A 12,093-nucleotide genomic window follows, 5' to 3' on the forward strand; every position below is an offset into this window, starting at 1 on the left:
CTTAAGACTTTGAATATGTAAGGAGTTTGCTTTTGAAAGTACTACAATAATTCAGAGACCTACAAATTAATCCTTTACACTATTAAAACCAAATGTTATATTAAGGCTACCTGGTATCATCTTGATTGCTACATTCACTTCATTCCAATTATGAATTTTATCAAATTTCCAGTCCAATAAAAAATTTCCATTGTCTGTCACCACAGGACCCTAGCAAGCAAAAAGTAAAAATATTATGCACAACTTATATTATGAAATATAAATCCTATCAGACACATCTAAAGTGACCTGCATATGAATATTTATCTAAAGAGGGCTAACCTGCAAAATTCATACACAGATATGTTAATGTAGTGCAGGGGTGTCAAACTCGCGTCATTACATGACATATCAGGACTTTTTTCCCCTTTGCTAAACCACAAACATGGGTGTGGCCAACATATGACTCATCCAGCCTGCGAATTTGACAGCCCTGATGTAGTGTAACACGCATAAAACAACAGATTAAAAAGCAAACAGCAGAACAAAAATACCTATCCTCTTTGCTTATCAGAATAACAGATAGAAGGGGCTCTTGAGGTCTTCTAGTCCTCTGACTGAGCAGGAGAGCCTATATACCATTCTGGACATTTGGCTGACCAATTCCTTCTTAAAAACTGCCAGTGATGGAGCAACCACAATTTCTGAGCCGTTCCATTGGTTAATTGTTCTGACAGGAAATTTCTGCTTGGTTCTAGATTGCTACTCTCTTGGAAACCCCCTTTTGTTGTAGTAGCCCCTCAAATATTGGAACACTGCTATCATGACACTGCTAGTCATTTCTTTCACTAGATTAGACATACCCAATTCCGCAACTGTTCTTTATATGTCCTTTCGGCACTAAAGAAATTGTTTATCTATTTGTCCAGGTCTTTCAACAGTTCTAGTTCTTATATTTTTGAATGACAGTCATATTCTATTGCTGCCTATTTACATAAGAGTTTGATTTTATATTTCTATTTTTTATTATGTATGGATTTATTTAATTATATTTTACTGTGTCTTACCGTTAGCTTTCTAAAAAATTTGGACATTGCACAAATTAAACATTTCAGAAACAAAATATCTGAAGGGCACTGAGCTGGCATAGGCTGGTTAAAATTATACCTAAACTAAAATTCTTGAATTTGTGGAAGTTACAATAGGCTTTTGGTCCCTCAAGAGAATCAATTTTACTTTTTATAGTAGTGGTGTTCATGCATAAGATATTTGAAGAGAATACAATGCTTGCTAGGCATACTACTGTTGTCCAGTTCTGTCTTCATTTTCGAAAGAGTCAAGATGCTATAATATCCCTTCCTGCAAATGGAAAGGAGGTGGGAAAGATTATCTTGGTCTTAGCTCTCTGAAATGTGCTAGTAGAAGCCAGCCAGGAGCGAGTACAGTATTTTAAAAGTCAATGTCAAGGTTTACAATAAGTGAAAAAACTGGAAGGAAAATATACTAGTCCAGCTGATAAACGAAGATTTATGCAAGTATAGATAGCTTTAAGAAGTACTTTTCCCTGTTTGGCCCCTTCCTGAACCTTTGCAAAGCTAGTAACTCGAAAAATTAGAATATTGTGCAAAAGTTCATTTATTTCAGGAATGCAACTTAAATGGTGAAACTAATATATGAAATAGACTCATTACAAGCAAAACAAGATAGTTCAAGCCATGATGTCATAATTGTGATGATTATGGCTTACAGCTGATGAAAACCCCAAATCCACAATCTCAGAAAATTAGTATATTGTGAAAAGGTGCAATATTCTAGGCTCAAAGTGCCCCACTGTAATCAGCTAATTAAGTTGTAACACCTGCAAAGTGTTCCTGAGCCTTTAAATGGTCTCTCAGTCTGGTTCAGTAGGAACCACAATCATGGGAAAGATTGCTGACCTGACAGTTGTGCAGAAAACCATCATTGACACCCTCCATAAGGAGGGAAAGCCTCAAAAGGTAATTGCAAAAGAAGTTGGATGTTCCCAAAGTGCTGTATCAAAGCACATTAATAGAAAGTTATGTGGAAGGTAAAAGTGTGGAAGAAAAAGGTGTACAAGTAGCAGGGATGACCGCAGCCTGGAGAGGATTGTCAGGAAAAGACCATTCAAAAGTGTTGGGGACTTTCACAAGGAGTGGACTGAGGCTGGAATCAGTGCATCAAAAGCCACCACACACAGATGGATCCTGGACATGGGCTTCAAATGTCGTATTCCTCTTGTCAAGCCGCTCCTGAACAACAGACATCAGAAGCATCTTACCTGGGCTAAAGAAAAACAGACATGGTCTGTTGCTCAGTGGTCCAAAGTCCTCTTTTCTGATGAGAGCAACTTTTGCATCTCATTTGAAAACCAAGGACCCAGAGTATGGAGGAAGAATGGAGAGGCACACACTGCAAGATGCTTGAAGTCCAGTGTGAAGTTTCCATAGTCTGTGTTAATTTGGGGAGCCATGTAATCTGCTGGTGTTGGTCCATTGTGTTTCATTAAGTCCAGGGTCAACGCAGCCATCTACCAGGAGATTTTGGAGCACTTCATGCTTCCTTCCGCAGACGAGCTTTATGGGGATGCTGATTTCATTTTCCAGCAGGAGTTGGCACCTGCCCACACTGCCAAAAGCACCAAAACCTGGGATTACTGTGCTTGATTGGCCAGCTAACTCGCCTGATCTGAACCACATAGAGAATCTATGGGGCATTGTCAAGAGAAAGATGAAAGACATGAGACCGAACAATGCAGAAGAGCTGAAGGCCGCTATTGAAGCATTCTGGTCTTCCATAACACCTCAGCAGTGTCACAGGCTGATAGCTTCCATGCCACGCCGAATTGAGGCAGTAATTGCTGCAAAAGGGGCCCAAACCAAGTACTGAGTACATATGCATGCTTATACTTTTCAGAGGTCCGATATTGTTTTATGTCCAATCCTTGTTTTATTGATTGCATGTAATATTCTAATTTTCTGAGATTGTGGATTTGGGGTTTTCATCAGCTGTAAGCCATAATCATCAAAATTATGACAAATCACAGCTTGAACAATCTTGCTTTGCATGTAGTGAGTCTTATCTCATATATTAGTTTCACCTTTTAAGTTGCATTCCTGAAATAAATGAACTTTTGCACGATATTCTAATTTTTTGAGTTTCACCTATATTAATAGCAAAGGTTTACCTGTCCACCCACTCTGAAAAGGACAAAAACAATCGAAATTGTTTCTATACACCATACAGATTATCCATTTCTTAAACGTATACATACAGCTTTATTGACAGCCATCCTCAACTCTGTAACACCTCCAAATTTATTGGTCAGAAGCTTAGTGATTGGCACATAGGCCATTGGGATGACTTCAATAGGAATCCCCTTCTTCCACTGTTCTCCAAGGTTTTTAGACTTTTTTCTACAAGAATATGGGTTAAAGAAAGATGTAGATTAATATTATGATAGTAATAGCAGTAGAAATCTGCAAACAAGGTTACACTTGCTGAGATATCCTGACTCTATTTTTGAAAGCCAAAACACATTGCCTTTAAATAATACCAACAAATCAAAAGACAAATGCTCAACAGTTTCAGATTTGTGCATTTAACTATCTAGGACAATGTTGATTATAACCAACATCTGAGTTGTTTTGAGAGGGTGAGCAGTTCATTATATAGCAAAATGTTGCGGAAACACAGAGGAGTAAACAACATTATGTCAGCATGAGAACATTTTACATACATAATACATATGCATGCTTTTATATTGACTGTTAATATAGTCCTTCACTTATGACCATTCATTTAGCAACCACCTGAAGTTCCAATGGCACTTCCAATATACAACCAATCCTCACACTTATAACCTTTGCAGGATAACAATCTGAGCACTTGGCAACTATCTCTCACAACAATTGTAGCATCCTGTAGTTATCTGATTTCCATCTGTGATCTTCCAGATGGCTTCCAACAAGCAAACTCAATGGGGAAGCCAAAAGGGAAAGTTGCAAGTCACAATCACTTGATGTCTCACTTAATGATCATGACAAAAAAAGGGGTTTAAAATTGGGTCCAGTTATGTGATGCCTTATTTAATAACTGTACTGTTTAGCAATTTTCCAATCCGATTGTCATTAATATATATTTTCCGGCATATAAGGCGAAAGGGTGTATAAGACGACCCCCTACTTTTCCTGTTAAAATATAGGGTTTGGGCTATACTCGCTGTATAAGACTACCCCTCTTCCGAGACACACCAAATAGCCAATCAGCCTCAATTTTATTTCCAGCGCCTTTCTCCCAGCTTGGAACTGAACCAGGTGGTTTTTCCTTCCAACACTCCCCTTCTCCCAAACTGGACCCTAGATGAGTTGGATTGGCTTCTTCTGGCGACAGGGGTGAGGTGGGGGGGGGGGGGGGGGACACAGCAACCATCATAAGTTTGAACCAGTTGCCAAACATCTGAATTTTGATCCCCTGACCATGGGGGATGCTACAAAGGTTGTAACTCTGAAAAAATGATCAGAAGTCATTTTTTTCCAGTGAGGATGTAAGTTTGAATGGTCACTAAAAGAATTGTTGTTCCAGCTGTATTGTGTCAGGCAGATCCCAAAAGCATATCAGGAAAGACTGTTTTGATTACCTATGGAATTCCACTATATGAGAAAGATCAGCTTGTTCCTTTTTAATCCCTGGCCCAGCTCTCCTTGCCTATTATTTCAGTCACCAAACTTTTAATGAGAAGACAGACCCTCCACAGACACCAACATCATGCAACACATGACAACGACTACTAAATTAACGTGATTAAGACAGGGGGGTGCACGCACGTGTCTGCCTGCGTTGGAATTTCAGCGCAGGAGCTACACACACACACACACACTGCAGACAGAGCTCCAGTGCAATCCCACATGAAGCGACCGATGCTCTGGCTTCACCTTAACCAGTTCCCTTCCGAGCCTCAACAGTGAGTGAGAAAGGGCCAAGCCAGGAGGAGGAGGGAGACCTCCAAGTCTTACACTTTCCAAGGGCGGGCCCCCTTCTACTGTGCCTATCTCCGGGGCTACAAGCGCCTCATTTACCCTGCTGGGCCCCCACAAAGAGGACAAGGGTGGCAAAGCACGAGGGGGACCAGCAGCAGCGGAGCACTCCAAACCGGTTCCACCACAAAACCGCGGCCGACTAAAGCGCGCTCGATGAAACCGCGTACCTGACGAAAAAAGCACGCTGTGAGCGCTAAAGCTAAAATTAACCCCTAAACCTAAACCTAACCTCCCGAAACCTAACCCTAACCCTTAACCTAACGCTAAACCTAACGCTAACCCTTAACCTAACCCTAAACCTAACCCTAACGCTTAACCTAACCCTAAACCTAACCCTAACCCTTAACCTAAACCTAAACCTAACCCTTACCTTAACGTGAATCGGCTTGCTTTCAAAGCGCTTTTTAAAGCGCCCTTTTTTCTCCGCAGTCGCTGTTGTCGCGCTGCTGATGACGTCAGCGACGCGCTTTAATCAGGCGCGCTTTAGTGGACCGCGGTTTTGTCGTGCCACGCTCCGAACCAGCACCAGCAGCGAGCCTGTCGACTCCTTCACCTGCTAATAGCAGTGCAATAGCCCAGCCAGGCAGGGAAGTGGTACTTGGGTCCCCAAGGTGCAGGGCAGATTGGCAAGGGCGATGGAGCGGATGAGGAGCGAATGGCGAGCTGAGAAGGGCAGCCAGTTTTTTCCCCCCAAACAACCTCATTCAAATGAAGATGTTTTTAATCAATGTCAATATCGTTCTTTTATTTTTGTATACACCAATTGATGGTTTTGTTTTGGTTTTTTTGGTATGGCCTTTCTTATTCTTGGCGTATAAGACAACCCCCGATTTTTGAAACAATTTTTTGGGTTAAAAAGTCATCTTATACGCCGGAAAATACGGTAATGTATACATGTATTTTTGGAGTTACATGTAAGCTCAAGTACTTTTAGAGACCACCACTGGCTTCACCTTATATAGCGACCAGTTCACATGTATATATCCAGACAGGTTTGACATGGCCTAATTGAGAAGAAAACCAATGGAGTACTGCCACCTGATGGTTATAGAAAGTAAAAATACCACTTAGGATATACTCTATGTATATCTCTAAATAATAGAATTTTACATCCAAATCCTGTTAAAACTTCATACATGGGGACATGACATAATGCAACATTTCAACCCACAACAGCTTAAGTAAAACTAGACTGGATATATTCTGATATAAATTCTGATGTAAATTAATATGAAAACTGTTATGAATAATACAGCCCTTTCTGCAGCTTCTTAAAGGGGAAACCACAACAAGGAGCACTAAATAATTTTACCTGTAATCAGCAATAACTATGAAGCTTTTTGCACAACCAGCCACTATCTTCTCCTGTGTCAGGCAACCCCTGAAGAATAAAAGAACAGCTTCACACAAACTAATCAGTGGTTAAAACTAAATTTAAATCCAAGCATATTTTATTTTCCTTTATCTACAAGTCATATTAATACATCACAAAAAAAAGAAATCATCATCACTGTAACCAAATAATGTATAACAGAATTAGTATACAAACATGCCTCACCCAAATAGGTGATCTCAGTAAAAAAGATAATACTTACAAACATAAACATGTTTCCACTTAAATTCTGCTGAAGTCCATATGAGCTGTGTACATGTGACACATATTTCTATAATATGTGACCTTTTCCCTATATTTACTTTAATTCAGTGAGGGCAAACCTATGGAATACATGCCACAGATGGCACATGGAGCCATTTGTGCGGGCACATGAGATGTTGCCCTGTCAGCTGGCCAGCGTGCATGCGCACAAGCTGGCCAGTTGACTTTGGCCTTCTTTTGAGGTCATTTTTCGCCCTCCAGAAGTTTCAGAAGCTTCCCTGAAGCTTCCGGATCACGAAAAACCAGCCCTACGGGCAAACCAGAAGTTCAGGAACAGGCTTCCAGGTTGCTCATAGGGTCAGTTTTAGCACTCCGGAGCCTTCAGGAGGCTTCCCTGGAGACTCCGGAGGGCTAAAAAACGACCCTACGAGCAAACTAGAGTCACTTCCAGGTTGCTCGTACAGTCGTTTTTTGCCCTCCAGGAGGGAAGCCTCCTGAAGGCTCCGGAGTGCTAAAACTGACCCTATGAGCAACCTGGAAATCTATTCCTGAACTTCTGGGTTGCCCATAAGGCCATTTTTTTTATTTTTTTTATTTTTTTTTGCGCTTTGGAGGCTTCAGGGAGGCTTCACTGTGGGGGCAGGGGAGGCTGTTTTTGCCCTCCCCAGGCTCCTATAAAGCCTCTGGAGCCTGGGGAGGGTGAAAAAAGCACACCAAAAATAGGGGACGCGCTGGTCGTGTGTGCATGCATGCTGGGGTTGTGCACATAGCATTATGGGTGTGGCACGCCTGTACACGACCCCCCCCCTGCGCTCCCCCCACTTTTGGCACGCAAGCCACAAAAGTTTCACCATCACTGCTCTAATTCTTAATTTTTAAAGATGAACACTTAAAATTGTATGAGATAGTTGTCTTCATAAAATAAAATCCATGCAAATATTTCAGTAAATCTTTTCTCATTTTAAAGCAAAATAACCTTTAATGCTACTTTCCATCTCATAGCAGCTGAAAGAAGTGCTTCAAATTGCTGCTATTTTATAGATGTCATTTTAGAACTTTGTTTGTAAACATCAGAACAAACACGCTAATATTTGCCGAGGTTTTATTGGGTGGTTGCAAAACTAAATTGCATTTTCCAATTATTTGTCTTATTTCTAAATCTGCAGGAAAGGGTTTTAATCACACGATATCAATACAGACTAGAATCTATTGATTTTGATGTCTGCCTCATTGCAGAAAATATTTGGTCACATAGACTAGGGTGTGCCCTGGGATAAGACAATTTCCTTGCATGATTTTTCTCCATATTTTAATAATCCAGTAAGAGCCACAGCTCAGCAGTAGAATATTCAGCCCTTACAGCAGCCCTTACATTAATATTTCCCAAGTTGTTCATTTTAATTATATATTCTATATATTCCTCAAGCAAATATTACGGTTTACCTTCAGCAATTTAATAATGAGACATTTAACTTATAAAGTTACAAATTTTATCTTTAAGATCAAAACCAATATATACTCATGGAGATCTACTGTGATTTAATCTGTTTGATAATATCTACTTATCTATCTTGTACTTTTATCAGTGAATTCAGAAATAGAAATTATTCTTACCCTCCTCCTTTGATAAGACTGAGGTCCAAGTCAACTTCATCAGCTCCATCGATAGCAACATTCAACTACACAAAAAAAGAACAATTTGTAATACATCCACAAAACACTTCTACTATGAGATCTTTGCAGATCTTTCAATAAGGCAGCCCTTTAAATCTGTTTGTCAAAGATTTTAAAAAAGCAAGTGGCTGCTTTAAAAGTCTTTTGGCTGCAGATGTCATTCAATCAATCAGTCAATTAATAGGTTTATTCATTCTATATAGCTGCCCATCTCACTTTCAAATGATTCTAGATGGCTTAAATTAAAAAAAAAACTTTAAAAACACAAAATACACAATACAAAAAAAATAGAAACACATAGCAGCCAGGTATAATTTTGTTGAATGATTTGCCAGGCCTAAAAGTAATTCTAGAGTATTAGTAATACCAGTTGAAAACCAGGCTCAAGAATACCAAAGAGGACTGGTAAAAGCAGAAGTATTATGCCAGGCAACAATAGGAGAAAACTAGATTAAAATACTTTATATTTAAAGAGCAGGCAGTTAGGAAAATCTCTATATATGATTCTAAAATGAAAATAATAGGAAGTCCCCCCAGGAACTTTTTTTTTTTTACAAAAGTACATTGTGAAATTGTTTCATTGTTACATATCTGGTACATTCATTGGTACCTATCTGGTTGGAAAACGTTGACATCCATGAAAAGCTTCCAATGATGACCTTATCCATCCTATCATATGCTGTGACTAGAACTCCTAGAATATCCAGCAGACAGACCCAAAGGGCAATTTTGGGAAATATATGTCTGGATGGCATCCCAATTAAGATGACCATTCAAATACACAAGCTAAGTAGTTTAAGTCATTAACATAGAAACAGATATATCCATCGCACTATTCCTTTTTGAAGTAACATTAGCAAAGCATGAAAAAGAATAAGTAGTTACACACAAATTAAATCAAGTATTAGAGGGTTTTTTTAACAACATCTGTTTAGTTTACATCAACATTCACTATAACTTTAACTATAACTAGCAAACCATCCATGCTTCTATTACATTCTTATATCAAATCATCTATTGGAAATGATGTTTCTGAAGATACTATGAAGATTTAGAATTTATTTACTGTTCAATCTTTGGTCAGCCTCTGGTCATCCAAGATATACAAAGCAGAAGATGGGTTTGGCATTTCCAGGAAACTCTTAATCAGTCAAACCCACTCTCTATATACAATTTTAATGAAGAGTGTGCCCTATAAGCGCTTCAGGTAAATTTTTATGAAATTATAATTAAAGAAATAAAAATGGTGATTAGAAGCCTTAAAAACAACCAGAGAGCTGACTTAGATGAGATAAAACCTCAAAGATTTTAAAACATGGTGGCCAGGTTGTGGGGAAAGAACTAGCAACATTGTTTAATAAATATTGGCAAAATGGTGTCATTTCAGAGGATTGGTGAAAATTGTATTAAGCAGATCAAAAGAGACATTATGACTATATCTTTAAATATGTGGCGTAGAATTGATGTAAAAAAGATATATAGATAAAGTATGTATGTGTGTGTGTGCGCGCATGCAAATTATCAATGCCAATTATCACTTCTATTTATTGGTAATTCCTTATTGGTTGGATATGATTATTATGATGAACCAGATTCTTTGAAAAAAATTAGGATCAAATATATTGTGTGGGTAAATTATATTCTGAATGTTTGAAATTATCCATTTATGAAAATCTTTGAATAAATTGTGGCTGGATTAAAGCCATTAGGGCGATAATTGACTCAAAAATATTTATGTACAAAGTTGTGAACGTTGGTTGAGCTATGGGGTGAAGAAAAACACCTTTGAATTAGTTTTGTTCTGACATAGAGTTAAAGGTTTTAAATAGGTTTTTATATAGGTTTATTGGATTTATATGCCGCCCTTCTCCCAAGGACTCAGGGCGGCGTACAACATAAAAGGAAACACATATTACAAAAATTAAAAGGGACATTAAATAAAGTATCCAAAAAAAAATCCAATAGATATTTACAATAAAAATTTAAAAATTAAATTAAAATTAACAACCAAATTAATCCTATATTTTATTCTATTCAGGCCAGGCTAGCTTGCTGGAAAAGCCAACTTTCTACGGAAGGACTAGAGGTCGGGGATTATGCGAAGCTCCAGAGGCAGCTCATTCCAGAGGGAAGGCGCTCCCACAGAGAAGGCTCTCCCCCTGGGGGTCACTAGCCGACACTGTCTGGCTGACAGCACCCTGAGAAGGCCAACTCTGTGGGATCGCACTGGATGGTGGGAGGCTACTGGTGGCAGTAGGTAGTCTCGCAGGTATCCTCCATGGCCTAAGCCATGGAGCGCTTTAAAGGTCATAATTAGTACCTTGACTCGCACCTGGAAGACAACCGGCAACCAGTGCAGGCTGCCTAAAAGGGGTGTAACATGGGAGCACCCATGATAATCCGCACAGTCGCATTCTGGACCAGTTGAAGCCTCTGGATGCTCTTCAATGGCAGCCCCATGTAGAGAGTGTTACAGTAGTCCAGGCGAGAAAGGATGACGGCATGAGTGACTGTGCACAGAGCATCCCGATCCAGAAAGGGGCGCAACTGATGTATCAGGCGAACCTGGTAAAAGGCCCCCTTGATCACGGCCGTCAGATGTTCTTCTAAACTAAGCCGCGTGCCCAGGAGGACTCACAGATTGCGGGCTCTCTCTGAAGGGGGTAAAGTTTTCCCCCTATCATCAAAGATGGAACAAGATGCACAAATCGGGATGACGGAAACCACAGCCACTCAGTCTTGGAGGGGTTGAGCTTGAGCCTGTTCCTCCCCATCCAGATCCGCACAGCCTCCAGGCATCGGGACATCACATCAAGGGCATCATTTGGGTGGTTTGGGGTAGAGATGAAAAGTTGGGTATCATCAGCATATTGATGATACTGTACCCCCAAACCATGGATGATCTCGCCCAGAGGTTTCTTATATGTATTAAACAGGAGGGGTGAGAGAACCGACCCCTGGGGCACCCCACAAGCAACATGCCTCGGGGTTGATCCCTGTCCTCCCGTCAACATGAACTGCGACCAATCCGACAGGTAGGAGGACAACCACTGCAAACCCGAGTCGTCGCAGTAGTATACCATGGTCGATGGTATTGAAAGCCGCCGAGAGATCTAATAGGATGAAGACAGAGGATCAGCCCCTGTCCCAGGCCCTCCAGAGATCATCAACCAACGCGACCAATGCCGTCTCCGTGCTGTACCCGGGTCCGAAACCCGACTGAAACGGATCCAGGTAGGCAGCTTCATCCATGTACTGGGGAAGCTGACGTGCTATCACACTCGCTACAACCTTCGCTACAAAGCAAAGGTTAGAGACCGGACTATAGTTGGCTAAAGAGGCTGGGTCCAGGGAAGGCTTAAGGAGGGGCCTCACCACTGCCTCCTTCAAGGTGGTGGGAAAGAACCCCTCTCTCAATGAAGCATTGGTAATCGCTTGAAGCCATCCTCGTGGAAGCTGAAACTAACCAAGAGGGACACGGGTCCAGCATACAAGTGGCAGCACTGAGTCTCCCCATAATCCTGTCCATGCCCTTGGGGGTCACAGGGTCAAACTCATCCCAGATAGTCTCTACAAAATTCATCCCCGTCAACTCGCCCAAATCTACCCAGTCAGAGTCCAAACCTGTCCGAATCTGAGCGATTTTATCCTGCAGATACTGAACAAATTCTTCATCCCTACCCTGCAAGGGGTCTTCCCCAGTTCCTTGGTTAAGTAAGAAGCGGGTCACCCTAAACGGGGCAGCTGGGCAGTTATCTGCGGACGCGATAAGAGCGGGGAAACGTT

The 12,093-nt window shown here is 40.7% G+C and overlaps 1 protein-coding gene across 4 annotated transcripts in view; it reads right to left on the reverse strand.

Annotated features, from left to right (window-relative positions):
* The window catches only part of RPIA (ribose 5-phosphate isomerase A), a 31,648-nt gene that overhangs the window by 7,704 nt on the left and 11,851 nt on the right, over positions 1 to 12,093 (reverse strand). For all 4 annotated transcript variants that reach the window (XM_032235322.1, XM_032235324.1, XM_032235321.1 and 1 more), the window contains exons 6-9: positions 8,248 to 8,312; positions 6,349 to 6,417; positions 3,272 to 3,413; positions 111 to 210 (exon numbers count right to left, since the gene is read on the reverse strand). In XM_032235322.1, coding sequence (XP_032091213.1) covers positions 111 to 210; positions 3,272 to 3,413; positions 6,349 to 6,417; positions 8,248 to 8,312 — 376 coding nt within the window. The remainder of the gene's footprint in view (positions 1 to 110; positions 211 to 3,271; positions 3,414 to 6,348; positions 6,418 to 8,247; positions 8,313 to 12,093) is intronic.

Source organism: Thamnophis elegans, chromosome Z (genome assembly GCF_009769535.1).
Source record: "Thamnophis elegans isolate rThaEle1 chromosome Z, rThaEle1.pri, whole genome shotgun sequence".
NCBI lineage: Eukaryota > Metazoa > Chordata > Lepidosauria > Squamata > Colubridae > Thamnophis > Thamnophis elegans.